General features: G+C 66.5%; 1 protein-coding gene across 6 annotated transcripts in view; it reads right to left on the reverse strand.

Annotated features, from left to right (window-relative positions):
- The window catches only part of GSE1 (Gse1 coiled-coil protein), a 417101-nt gene that overhangs the window by 20234 nt on the left and 383485 nt on the right, over positions 1 to 13382 (reverse strand). For all 6 annotated transcript variants that reach the window (XM_027119074.1, XM_027119073.1, XM_027119075.1 and 3 more), the window contains 2 exons: positions 5887 to 6086; positions 430 to 605 (listed from right to left, as the gene is read on the reverse strand). In XM_027119074.1, coding sequence (XP_026974875.1) covers positions 430 to 605; positions 5887 to 6086 — 376 coding nt within the window. The remainder of the gene's footprint in view (positions 1 to 429; positions 606 to 5886; positions 6087 to 13382) is intronic.

A 13382-nucleotide genomic window follows, 5' to 3' on the forward strand; every position in this document is an offset into this window, starting at 1 on the left:
CAGAGGACGAAAGGCGGAGGTGAGCCCCAGGCCGGGAAACGGGCCAACCTCCCGGTACTTCCACCATGCCTCCCTCGCAAGGACAGGTCCTGGCAGGAGGCCCAGGGAACAGGTGGGCAGCTGCTGCTCCTTGGGCCCCCCCAGCCCCCTGCCGTCCTCACCAAGTGGGCGCAGGGCCGCTATCCGCGGCCTGGAGGGACCCCTGGCCCCAGGAGCCCCAGACTGGGGGTTTAGGGTCGGGCAGACGGCAGAGCCAGCCGTCGGCTCAGCATGGAAACGGCCAGCAGGCGCAGACGGGGCTGCCGGCCCGGGGCTGAGCCACCATCTGGCGGCTCTTGGGCTCAGCTGGTGCAGCTGGCCTGGCGGCCAGAGCCTCAGGGGTCCAGAGCCCAGCACGCGTGCCCTCCCCGGGCCCCGACCTGCACTTACTTCAGCGGAGGAAAGCGGGAGTCCTGCACCACCGAGCTGGGGGAGATGCCAAAAGGGTAGGGGGTGCTGAGCAGGTGGGAGGGGATGGCCGGGCCCCCTGCCTTCTCCTGGGGCAGCGGGGCCTCCACGATGAGGCGTTCCCGACCGCTGCCACTGCCCCGAGAGCCAGCGTCTTGCTAGAGGACAGAAAGAGCGGGTCAGGGCAGGGGCGGGCGGCTCCGACCACGGCCAACGACGAGCCAGGCCTTCCTCCAGACTCGGGGTGGGGGGGGAGGGTTCAAGCTTTAGAGCACGATCTAGAGATGGCCTTTCCTTACGCTTTTCCACCCAAACCTGCGGTATGAGCGGCGTGGCAGGCGAAACAGAAAGAAGGGAGGACACGGGTTCCAATGATGGGGGGGTCTGGACTGAAACACATCTGGGCGACAGGAAAGGACAGACGCCCCAGAATCGGACTGGGGTCCAGAAGAGTGCCCGCCAGGGGACACAGCACAGTAGGGCCACCCATGCCCTCCCAGCACGGATCTCCGACAGGTCACAGCTGCTCCAAACTCAGACGCGGGAGCTGGATGACGGTGGTCCCCGCACACACCCCCAACCCCCGGCGGTGAGCTCTGCACTGCAGCGGCTGTGACAGAACCACGCGGAGCCCCTGGCCACTGATCGCCAGGCACGTGCCGGCATCCCGAGGGGCCGAGGCGTCAGCTGTGCTGCCAGCTGCCGGCCTGCGTCACAGATACCTCTCGGCCCACGATGCCCATGGAGGACGTGGCCGAGAAGCTGCTGCTGCCCTTGGGCAGGGCATGCCAACCTGTCCCCCGGACAAACCCTGGGGTGGCCGGGGCACCGACCAGAGCACAACTGGCCAGAGCTGTCTGGGGCCTTTGCACACTGATGGGGGCAGGGCTGTGGGCCCGCCTGCCCCAGACTCCCGGACACAGAGAGTGACCTGGGGCCTGGCGGGGAAGGCAGACTCCCGAGAAACCAGAAAGTGCTCACGCAAGGCAGGACGGGGGAGGAGGCGGCCCCCAGAACCCCCGGCCACACGGAGGAACGTCCTGCACGCCCGCCCACAGGAGTGTCTGCAACACATCGAAAGGTTCTGTCGTTGGGGTCATTCACACGGCTGAGAGGGGGCCGCACAGCAGGCACTGAGCGCCAACAGCAGCCGGGGGCTCTCGCCCTGGACGCGGGCGCCAGTCTGGGGGCTCCGTCACCGTGACACCCTGCTCAGCCTAGGGTGAGGATATCTCGGCCCAGGCCTCCCCTGAGCCCCGAAAGCTCCACAACCCGGCCCCTCCTTGGCCAGATGGCACGACGCCCGCCACCTGGCGCCAGGCCCGGCCGCCCCTGACCCACTGCCGCAAGCAGGGCGTGGGCCCAGGTCCGTCCACCCCAAACCCACGGTGTTGCCGCTGGGCCACAGCCCTGTCTCCTCACTGATGTGGCGCGTGTCCAGGAATGACCACTGTACGTGGGGCGGTGACAAGAGTCTGTCCCCAAGGAGACACCCTCTACTGTCCCTCCAGCCCTGACTCTGCCAGTAACCTTCCCGTCAGAGTCAGGAGATGGGGCAGCAGAGACCCCCAGCCATCTCACTCCCTGGGTTGGGGGGCAGGAGACAGACTGCGCAGCCCCCTGGACGACCCCTCCACCTCCACACCAGCAGACGGTGACCCCGCGGAGCACGAGGGGCCCATCCGTCACCGTGTTTACCAAGCGTGCTGGTGGGTGGGCGCCGCGGCAGTGATCACTAATTGGAGGAGACAGGCCGCTGACTGGAGTTTTTAATGAGCGGCCACATCTGTTCCCATGTGTGGGCGCAGCCCCTCCGCTCACGGCGGGGCCCTCGTGGTGCGTGAACTCCGACCTGCCCTCCCCGGGATGGGTGGCCACGAAGCGGCAGCTAAGGGTGGGACCCGCGCGTGCGCCAAGCCCGGGTCAGGGCAGGGAGCCCGGGACCCCCGCCCGGGTATTATGAGCCTTCTACACAGGGTCCGGCGCGGGGTGGCTCCGTCTCGTCCTGGAGACCCTGCACGGCTCCCATAACTGCCCCGGGCCTCGGTTCCCCCAGCTGTCAAACGTGCAATCACAGCGGCGGCTCACAGAGCAGCAGGGGTGGGTGCACAGGTGTACACGGGAAGCGGGGCTCTCGCACAAGCAGCCGCACCTCCTAGCCCACCCCCCTCCGCCCTCTCGCGCTCCCCGTTGACACTACCACCCAAGGGGCTGTCCTCAGCGTGCCGTGTCCCCCTCGCACCCCTCCCTCTGCGGGCACAGGGCCAGGCCAGCACAAGTGCTGACCCCCACGACGAGGCGCCTCAGCTGCTCTGGGGCTGCCCCTCACGGGGGCCACCGTGGAGTGGAGAGGCCCTGTGCCCGACGTCTGGGATGGACTAACAAGGGACGGCATGGCCCTCAGATGCTCTCTGGACGGGGACGCAGTGGCTGCAGCCAGAGGCCCCCTAGGTGCCAGGGCGGCTCCCCCGATAAATGCCCGGGGTGATGGGACCCGGGGGGACCTGGGCTCTGCCTCCAGGCTGGCAGCAAGGCCCCTCCTCCCCTCAGGCCGCAGTAGGAGGAAGACGGCAGCCAAGGGCCTCCACCGTCAGCCCAGGACAGTGAAGTCCTCGAGGGGACCTCGATTTAAGGACAAAATCTGGGGACAAGCTCCAGGCAACTCCAGGCCACCACACGCTTCCTCGCGCTTCCAGCACTGTTTGCTGAATCAAACAGCAGAGTGAGGGGCCCCAGGCAGCCCCTGTCCCAGGGGAGGGGCCCCGAACGCACCAGCCCCAGCTCAACGCCGTCCCCAGAAGCCCCCTTCAACCCTCGGCAGGACAAAGCCCTGCTTGAAGGCGGCTGGGCCAGATGGTACCTTCCCAGCCCGGCCGAGGACAAACAAGGAGCTGGAGAGGCGGGGGGAGGGGTGGGCTGGCAGGCAGGGGGTCCAGAGAGCCAGACCCACGCGCCAGTCTGGCTGGAGCCCTGCCAAGCTTATGACAGGCACCTGGGAACGAGGTCACGGGGGGTGGGCCCGGGCAGCAGCCCCCAAACCAGGCCGGGCCCAGGAGGCTCAGCCGGCCACCCCGACGCCCCTGATGGTGGCGTCCAGGCCCCCGCGCCGGCCTGCGGCCGGGCTCGCCCCGAGGAACATCTGCGGGCAGCTCTCATTTCTGAGCAGCGGCTGCAGGCGCAGCTGTAGAGATGAAAGAAGGAAGGGGGGGGGGGGGTGGGGAGGGAGGAGAATCCTTCATTCTCTGGTGATTAGAGAGGTTTCCACTAGGCAGCCGGGCAGACATGCCCTGTTAGCTTTAAAACAGACTATTTGTCATTGCATCCGTCCTTCCACAGCTCCCGCTACCTGGGAAATACCGGTGACCCCGGTGCGCGGGAGGGCCCCCCGTGACTCACGTGCCGGGACTTCAGGACGCCCCCCTCCCCCCTCACTACTCTGCTCTTCCTGGTCTCCCCCTCCCCGGGCGGATTCAATTCTCTGCTGAGCCTTTGTGCCGGGGCGACGAGCTGCATGTCTCCCACTGATCCAGCTCCCTTCCCGCCGCCCTCCCTGGTGGCACTAGTGTTTCATTAACCACCGCCTTGGTAAGTGGCTGCAGAGAGCCACCGCGGCCCTTCCTCTGGGGGTTACTCGGTGTTTCTGAGGCAGTGAGGACCCCCCTCCACCCCGAGGAGGGCTGAGCTTGGGGGGAAGGGGCCCAAGGCCAAGGCACCTGAGTGTCCAGGAGAGGGTCGCTTAGGAGGCTCCTGGGTCTGGATAGCAGCTGCTGGGACAGGGGACAGGACCAGAGGGGAGGATCTGGGCCGTGGGTGGCCGTCACCAGCCAGGACCAAACCAGGGACGTGGCAACAGGATCAGAAACCATCTGGGCCCCCGGGAGTTAGGGGAGATGCAGGTGGTTAGGGCCCCGAGCTCGAGGCTGGTCGCCAGGTGGCAACGGGCCCCTCTGGAGGCAGGAGATGCTGGTGAAGACCCCTTGTCCTCCCTCAAACCAGGACTGCGGCGTCTTGGGCATCTCCAAACCCCTCTGGCCAGGATCCGCTCACCAGGCCCTGCCCTGGCTCTCTTGCCTCCAAACTGCACTCGGGGTAGAGCGACAAAGCCAAGGCAGCAGCTTCTAGGCGGGCACGGGGGCCTTGGGCAGGTGATGACCCAGCAGCGTCTATCACCTCGGATGTGGGAGTCAAGCTACGGTCCCCTGGCCTATTTCCAGGAATTCAGGAGGTCCCTACTGGGCTCCGTGGTCAGGGCCTGCCTGAGGGTGGCCCCCTCTGTGGACGGAGGGTGGCCCCCTCTGTGGACGGAGGCTGGCTCCCCCCACCTCCAGGGCAGAGAAAAGACAGACCCTGAGTGATGTCCAGCTGGGGCCCTGGGCCCATCCCCCCACCCGCCCCAGCAGGGCAGAGCGCTGCGAGGGGGGCGAGGGGAGAGTTCCACCCTCCCCGCTTCCCCCACACTTTCTCTGTGGTTTAATTAGTATTTCCAAGTGGTGCTATCCCTCTGGGAACTCCAGAAAAATCCAGGAGACAAGCACAGGGACAGTGTTCTTAGTTAGGAAGGGCCCCTCCAGGCTGGGAGCACCGGAGCTGGGGGCGGGTGGTGGAGGTAGGCAGGTGCAGGGGCAGCTCCCAAGGCCACGAGCTCCTTCTGCACGGCCACGTCACACCAGGGACCCACCCCCCCCCCAAGCGCGGGAAAGGGCCTCCTGGGGCGGGCGGACTTCGAAGGTTAAGACAGAGATAGGAAATCTGATCTGTGAAAATACAGGCTGGTATTTTCGCTATTTCGATTCTTTGTTTGTGCAATAGAGAATAACCATAACAGCTATTGTCTATCTAGTGCTTCGGATGTGTAAACACCATTTTAAACACTTTGTCCCCCAAGACTTCTATGTTGGAGTCCCAGCCCCCAGGACCTCGGAAAGTGGCCATATTTGGAGACAGGATCTTTGAACTGGTAATTAAGGTAACACGAGGTCACGAGCATGGGCCCTGATCCAATAGGACTGGTGTCCTTATAAGAAGAGGAGATTAGGACACAGACACACACAGAAGGAAGAGCACAGGAAGAGACAGGGAGAAGACGGCCGCCTACACACCGAGGAGAGAGGCCTCAGGAGAAACTGACCCTGTCCCCACCTGGAACTTGGGCCTCCAGCCTCTAGAATAAATCTGTCTTAAATAAGCCCCCGTCTGTGATGCTCTGTGAGGCTCGTTTTGGCAGCCCAAGACCACTAACGCCCATGAATCTTCTTGAATCACGCAGACCCTCCAGGTAGGTGCTGTACTTACACCATTTTGCAGAGAAAAAGACAAGCTCAGGGGAGTAAGCTGGGGCAGGGGATTTCAACCCCGAAACCCAGTCCCGCTCCGCGGGAGGCCGCCTCCCCAGTGCCTGTGGCACATCCGGCCCCCCCCAAGCCCCCTCCCCACACTCACCTGCCGGCTCTCGCTCCTCCACACGCCATTGACGGTCTTGGTGGGGGCGATGGTCACCACGGGGGGCGTGCTAGGGACGCTGTGGCCCCCGGGGGGGACGATGATGGGGCCCATGGGCACGCGCTTGGGCGTGCTGGCTGGAGAGCTGTGGTTGGTGGCCGGAGAGGAGACGGGGGACGACTCACTGCTCAGTGAAGACCCTGCGGGAGAAGGACACAACAGCCTGAGCGGGTGCCCCCCGGGCCCCAGCAGCCGGGCAGGGGCACGCGGGCTCCTGCGGACGCCCCGCCCCAGCCTGGGATCTGGGCGGTACCTCCCCACCCCCACCCACGGACAGGGCCTCCCGTGCCCCATGCTGCTCACCGCAAGCCTCCCCCGAGTGGGGGAAAGAGCCGGGGGCGGAGCAAGTGTGGCTCGACGAGTTACACCCACGGCAGCTGGGGGCCGTGCGCGACACCCCGGGTCACCGGGGCTGATGTGGGCCGCTGGGCGCAGGGTGAGTGAGGGGCCTGCTGAACCTGCCCCACAAGAGGCAGCAGCTGCACGTGAGGCTCTGAGCGAGGGGGTGGGCACGAGACGCCCCGAGGTGCACAGAAAGGCCCGAAGTTCTCCCTGCGAGCCCCCTGTGTGCTCGAGGGGGCGTCCTAGCTGCTGGACGGGCCTGGCAGAGTGGGGAACAGGCGAGGGCGTGGCTGACGAAGGCTTGTATTTTCAAAATACCGAACGCGTTCATTTCAAGTTTTAAGAACTGAGTTACGATCCGGCGCTGAAAGCATACAGGTCGGTGGTTTTGGGCATATTCACAGCGTTGTGGAAACGACACCATTATCTGATTTCCATCACCTCCAAAAGAAGCCCCACCCTCAGCATCACCCCCATGTGCTGCCCCCCGAGGGGGGTGGTGTGGAGGGTGGCAGGAGGATGGGATTGGTTTAGCTCCTGGCAGGGGCACAGGGTCGTGGTGGTGCGTGGGGTGGGAGGAGAGGGCGGGGCCTGGGGGGCTGGGAGGAAGTCACCCATTTGCAGCCAGGTTGGCCGGCAGCTGCTCCTCCCGCGAGGGGCGGGGCCGCCTGTGAGCGAGGGGTGGAGGTGCGTCCCCCCTCCCCCACCCCCAGCGCCCAGGCTCGCCCCAACGTCACCGCCCGGTGGGATATCTATCCCGGCAGGCGGGCAGCAGAGTGGCCCCTGAGGGCTGGAGCTGCCGGCAGGGCCTGGTCCTGGGGTCCCCGAGAGTCACACCCAGGCCCAACGAGATTCGGCCGTGTGCACATCCACACCCCGCACTGCTCTGGGCTGCAGTCTGGGGACAGAGGAGACCCCTCACATGCCCCCCCACCCCGCCGAGGCCCCATGGCCCACAGGCCCCCGACACAAACCCCACCGCACCTGAGAGCCACGGAGAGCACCCAGGGCCCTGAATCTGGGGCAGGCCAGACAGGGGACCCCCAGATTTTACTACACAGCAGAACTTCAGCTCGTCCCAGGTACCGCGCTCGCCCATGGTCACGGGGGTTGTGTGAGCTCGGGCGGCCCGAGGGGGTGGACCTGGCCGAGGAGCCTGCTGACGACAGCCCCAAGCAGCAGCCTGGACATGCGCCACCTTGCAGAGCTCCCCTCTGACGGGCTCAACTGGGCGGCGTCTGTCTGCGGGAGCCCCACTTGGGGCACCTGGGGCCTCGGGGCGGGGGGGGAAGCTGGGGCCAGCACAGACTCCCCCCTCCGCAAGCAGCACATCCTCCCTGGATTTTGTTCAGAACCTTCCTGGGTCCCCGGGACCAAGACCCGCATCTTTTCTCCAAACCATCTCGAGTGGGCACACTCCTGCTACCTAATCAAACCTCTGCTTGAAGGGGAGGCACGGCAGCCTACAGCTCAGGGTGCTGGGAGACAGTCACCCCTCCCTCTGCCCCAGAGGCCCCGACCGTCGAGGCGCGGGCTCAGCAGTGACCAGGAGGCAGAGTGGTCGGAAGCCAAGGCCCCACGGACGCTGGGACAGAGCTTCGCCCTGAGCAGCGTGCTTCCCTACGCTTGTGCACAGCTTGAACAACTGTACGGGGCAGCCCCACGGGGAGACACCCGGGCCAGCCAAACCTGCCCCCAGCCGAGCCGCTCGCCAGCCCCAAGAACGATGCTGAGGCCAGGTGCCCCCTTCACCTGCAGCCCTCACCGTCAGTGCTCGGCCAGTGGGCAGTGAGGAGGCACCTAAAGGCTGCTGCCCCTGACGTGTGACCCCCGATTCCCCAAACAGATCCGCCGACCACGGCCCACACAATTCTGCAACCCCAAGTCGGCCGGGCCAACCACCGAGACCCAGCACCAGGTCAGGATCCCAGCCGTGGGGCAAGTTCCAGCCTCGGTCAGCTGTCAGTACCGCCCGCCTGGGGACAGCCGACAGGCGACAACGTCGGCGGCCTTCCTTTCCCAGTGGGACAGCCGCCAAAGTTTTGAAACGAGCTGTGTCTGCCAGGTTGGCGGGGCCCACCCGAGAAGCCAGCTTCCAGGGAGAAGCAGGAGGCAGGCGGCGGGCTGACCAGGCCGGGAAACCCCTGTACCCTGAGCGCTCACCAGGTTTGTGCAACTTGGAGAAACTGGGAGCATCTGTCTCCCCACCACCGCCCACGCCCTGGCACGGTAACCCCGCTCCTGGGGCCCCAGCAAAGCAGGCTGCCGTCCACCAAACACGCAGGCGGGCGGCCCCTACGAGAAACTCCCGCCACGTCCACCAGCAGCCGGAAGGACACAGCGGGGAGGGGGTGAAAAGCCACCAGAGCTCTCGGCCACCAAGCAGGAGGACCTACTGTGTACCCAGCCTGCACCCCAGGCCACCCTGTGTAAACTCCGCCTGGGGGTAGAGGGAGCGAAAAGAAAGAAAACAAACACACCGAGAACCCCACCAGTCAAGGGAGAGGCTGCACTGCCTGGAGAAAACGGTGGGGTCAAGGCCAGGTGGGCTCTGCTCCTCGAGGGGCCGGGCAGACGGGGGGAAGCTGGAGCAGACACTTCAGAGCCCCAGCCTGTGCCAGCCCCTGGGGCCTCACAGCCAGGAGGGCCCGGTGGCCACGCCACCTGAGCACAGAGACTCAGGGCCACCTGGCTCCCGACCCTGCCGCTCCCCCATCCCCGCCCACCTCTCAGATCACCCCCCTCCGGCCTCCGAGCCCCCGCCCCACGCCATTAGCAGGTCTCCACGGATCAGCATCGTTTCCAAGCGCTGGGCAGTGAGTGAGGAAGGAGGAGGGGAGGGCGAGAGACGGAGCCTGGGGGCCAGGTGCCCCTGCCCGCCCGGAGGCCACGGGCAATTAGCAGCCTCGTCCCTCAGGGGCGGGCCGGACGCCTCGCTCGGCAGCCAGATCGATGCCTGACCACGCAACCGCCAATTAGCGCGATCGCCCCCGACCCCGTTCTCAGGGCGGCGCGAGCTGTAATGAACCGGCGGTACACGGCAGGCGGCAGCGAGCCCCTCGCGGGTGCACAGCGCTCCGCGTCACCTCTGTCATCTGACCTCGCGGATTAGCGCCCGAGGCCCCCTGAGCCCATGTAATTAACAGCTGAGATACCGAAGTCGCTGTGAGGGGAGATGGAAATAAGCCTGGAAACACAAGTGCAGCATGTCAGCTCCCTAGACGCCACCCGAACGACCTGAAGCACCCACTGGGCGCCCTAAACAACGGCTCCTGTGCCGGGACCAACCCTGCCCGGCGCACTGCAGAGTGTGATCTCAGTGCCACCGCACAGCCCTCCCTCTCCCCGGGCACAAGCCTGCACTGAGTCAGGCCGCCTCACCCGGGGAGGGACGGAGAGCCGATGAGAGACAACGGTCACCTGATGTGCTCCCTAAAGGAGGACCCCTGGGACGCCTTCCCAAGACGCCCCCTCCCGTGGCCAAAGCCGCAGCACCACAGGGCCAGCCCAGGTGCCAGCCGGAGGTGGGTGCGACAGATTCCGGAGCGAGCGCCAAGCAGCAGGGGTCCCCCCGCCGGGCGGAGCCTCGCCCAGACTTTCACTCGGTGCAGGCAGGGACCCGCCAGCCACGAGCACGTGCAGATCCCCACCATCATCACATGGAGGCGGGGAAGGAGGTGGGGGACCCCCTGGACTCCCCGCAGGCCGGGCGCAGCAGCGACAGCCGGGCACACGGCACATGCAATGGCCCCACCCACCTGTGGGCTCAGGGAGAACCCCCCGAGAAAGAGCCGCAGGGCTGCCCTCTGCCCGCTTCCCTTCCTGGAAGAGGCCCTCCCGGCCTGCCTGCCAGCTCCTCCATGGCGTGGGAACAGTCAGAGGCCCGTCCACCCAAAGCCCCCTCCCAGGAGCCCTCACCCCACCTCATGCCACCAGCGGGCGGGGCACACCTGCCCCAACGTAGCATCACAGGACCGTCACTAAACCCCAGCCAGCAAAGGCAAGGTGTGGTCCTTCTTACAAGACACACTTTCAGGGGCCCATGATGTGGTGATGAGCAGGACGGGGGCTGGGAGGACGGTGGGCTTCTGCTGTGCTGAGGGGCACAAGGGGCCGAGAGGGGGCGCATCCAGGGACAGGAGAGGAACTGGGGGCGAGAAGGCGGAGGGGGCTTCGGGGGGGGACGGGAAAAGTCGCTGTTGCAGCGACACGGCCCGGGGAGGCCTCTTGTCCCAACGCCTCAGGGCTGGGCAGCCCCCATCAGGGCAGGCGCAAGCCCCCCTCTCCTCTGAATCCCCGGCCCCGAGCACAGAGAAGGAGGGCGGGGCACCGAGGACGCCCCTGTACGCTCACACCTGCGCCACGAGCCAGACGGGGCTGCAGACACGCTGGGAAGCCCAGCCCCGCCGAGCCCTGCGGCCACACGACTGACACACACGCGTGTCCGCTCACTTGTTTCGCTGCGTTCTTTGGAAGAGGCAGGCTTCAGACGGCAGAACAGGGGCGCCGCCCCCCCCCCCCGACTCAGGCCGGCTGAGTGAGGCACCACTGGCGGGCAGAGTCCCACCTCCAACCCCGACAGAGGGAGGGATGCTCCCGCCTCCTTCAGGGGCCCCAGGGAAACCAGACCCACCCGCAAAGCCAGCGACAAGATGAGGTGAGGCCGGCGGCCGGCAAACACGCCTGCAGAAAAGCACGCTCCCTCCCGCCTGGGCTCGGGGTCCTGGCCCGCGCCGCCCTTGCCAGCCTGCTTGCGTCGGGTCCAAACAGAGCCGGGGTCCGTCAGTCACTTCTCTTGCAGGCGGCGAAAACGGTGCTCGTGCCCTCGGGAGACCAGCCCCCTGAGGCCACTCGGTGCCCCCCACACCCCGCCGGGAGGGACGGACGGGAGACCAGCTCCCTGAGGCCGCTCGGTGCCCCCCACACCCCGCCGGGAGGGACGGACGGGAGACCAGCCCCCTGAGGCCGCTCGGTGCCCCCCACACCCCGCCGGGAGGGACGGGACACGTGGGATGTGCACAGGCCGTGTGGCTCTGGAGCCCACCCTGCTCCTTCCGCGCCGCCCCGCCGGCAAAGGGGCCGAAGATAGACGCCAAGGGCACTGCTGCGGGACGCCTCAGTCAAGGGGGCCCCGGCCTGTCACTGCCGAAGGGTCCCACGGGTACAGCCGGGACCAACGTGGGGCCCAAACCTTCAGCCCGAGGCTCCTTCCAGAACGTGCTGTGTGGGCCTGGTCACGGCCTGGGACTCCCTTTCTCCAAAGAGGCAAGACAAGAGTTGAGGTGACAGGGAGCGGATGCCCTGGGCCTGCGCGCACCCACGCTGTCAGGACGTCTGGGAGCAGCCGTGGCAACTCCTCCGGCCCGGACAGGACGGGCTCTCCCCAAACGGGGTCAATCTGGGCCTCGAGACACGTGCGCAGCAACTCAGCCCCGCTCTCAGCCATGGAAGCACTCGCCTTCCTTTGCCGGCCCCTCAAGCCCTGGCTGCACCGCAGGGGTGGGGGAAGGTGGGGATGGCCGGGGTTGGGGTGACGGCGTGGGTGGATCTCATCTGCTGCACACGGCGCCGCACCTGGAGCTAGCGTGTTCTTCCTACGTCGGCAAAATCTACGCAGTACAGACGTTATCCTCAGCCTCTGTTGTTTTTTACCTTCTTTATTTTTGGCTGTGCCGTGAGGCACGCGGGATCTTAGTTCCCAGACCAGGGATCGGACCCACGTCCCCTGCATTGGAAGCACCGAGCCCTAACCACTGGACCACCAGGGAAGTCCCTAGACGCTACCCTCATCCTGAGGACACAAGGCAGCTCAGAGAGGTAGAGCACCGTGCCCAGGCCACACAGCAAGGGCGTGAACCAGAATCTGCCGGCGTCCGTGTCCACCCTGCTGGGCGCCCGTGTCAGAGTGGGTTACAGGGTCAGGCAGATATGGCCCCTCCCCCTCCCCGGACAGGCAGGCCCTTCGAGTCCCCCAGGGAAAGACACCCGGTCCCCCGCTGGCCGACGGGCACGGAGCAGGACCTTGGGGCTGCAAAGAAGCCTCAGGAAAGATGAAAACCCAGCGGGGGCCAACGTCTCCTCCTCGCATCCTCTCTCTGGGGGCAGAGCAAATGATGGGCATGTGGATTACTTGCTCTGAACTGGATTTTTAAACTGCAGCCTGGAGACACGACGTGAGGAAAGACATCAGCCGGGGAAGCAGAGGGGAGAGCTGGGCCACGGCTCGGGGTAAGACGCTTCCACAGTGTGGGGGGCGGCGGGGCCGGAGGAGAGGGTCACGAGGCAGCCGGAGGCGCCCAGGGCTGCGGCCAGCACCCAGGCGGCCCGCGGCTGACCAGCACGGGCCGGGCAGCAGGAGGGGCCTGGGGGGGGGCAGGGCTGTGGCCTCGGCTGTCTTGGCTCTGCCGTCGGGCCCGCCTCTCCCACCACCTCCCTGTGCAGGAGGGGACGCCGTACCTGCTCCACCTGGGACCTCTGCCCTTGGGGACAGGGCCCTCTGGGGTCAGCCATGGGGTCCTGGGTCACCCCGAAGAGACGGGGGCCTCGCCCTTAGGGAGGGACAGCTGCGGCAGAGGCGGTGGCTCCCTTCTCCGGGAAGGTGGACACGGATGTCAGGGTGGGGCAGGAGGCCGTGGAGTTCCCAGAGTCCCCTCTGCTGACTACGGCTTGGGACACCAGGGAGCCCGAAGCTCTCGGCTTTGCCCACCAGCAGGACGGACAGAGAACAGAGGCCAGGGCTATGCTGGGAACGCAGCGGGAGACTGCCCTGTACTCCGCAGGTGCTCGATAAACGCTCACTGCCGCGATGCGGGAGGGGAGAGCCCTTGCTGGGTCCACCTCCTCACACACCTGGTGCCAGGTGTGCGGTGCCAACCACCCGCGAGAAGTGTGCCGTGCGTGGACAGCCCTGCAAACACCGGTCTGAGAGCGGAAGCCAGCCGCGGGGCTGCGTGCGTGGACAGGCCTGCAAACACCGGTCTGAGAGAGAGCGGAAGCCAGCCGCGGGGCTGTGTGCGTGGACAGCCCTGCAAACAACGGTCTGAGCGGAAGCCAGCCGCGGGGCTGCGTGCACCCACAGGCGACAGGTGTCCAGA

The sequence above is a fragment of the Aethalodelphis obliquidens genome, unplaced genomic scaffold (genome assembly GCF_003676395.1).
Source record: "Aethalodelphis obliquidens isolate GAN/ISIS:26980383/991018 unplaced genomic scaffold, ASM367639v1 scaffold20, whole genome shotgun sequence".
Lineage (NCBI taxonomy): Eukaryota > Metazoa > Chordata > Mammalia > Artiodactyla > Delphinidae > Aethalodelphis > Aethalodelphis obliquidens.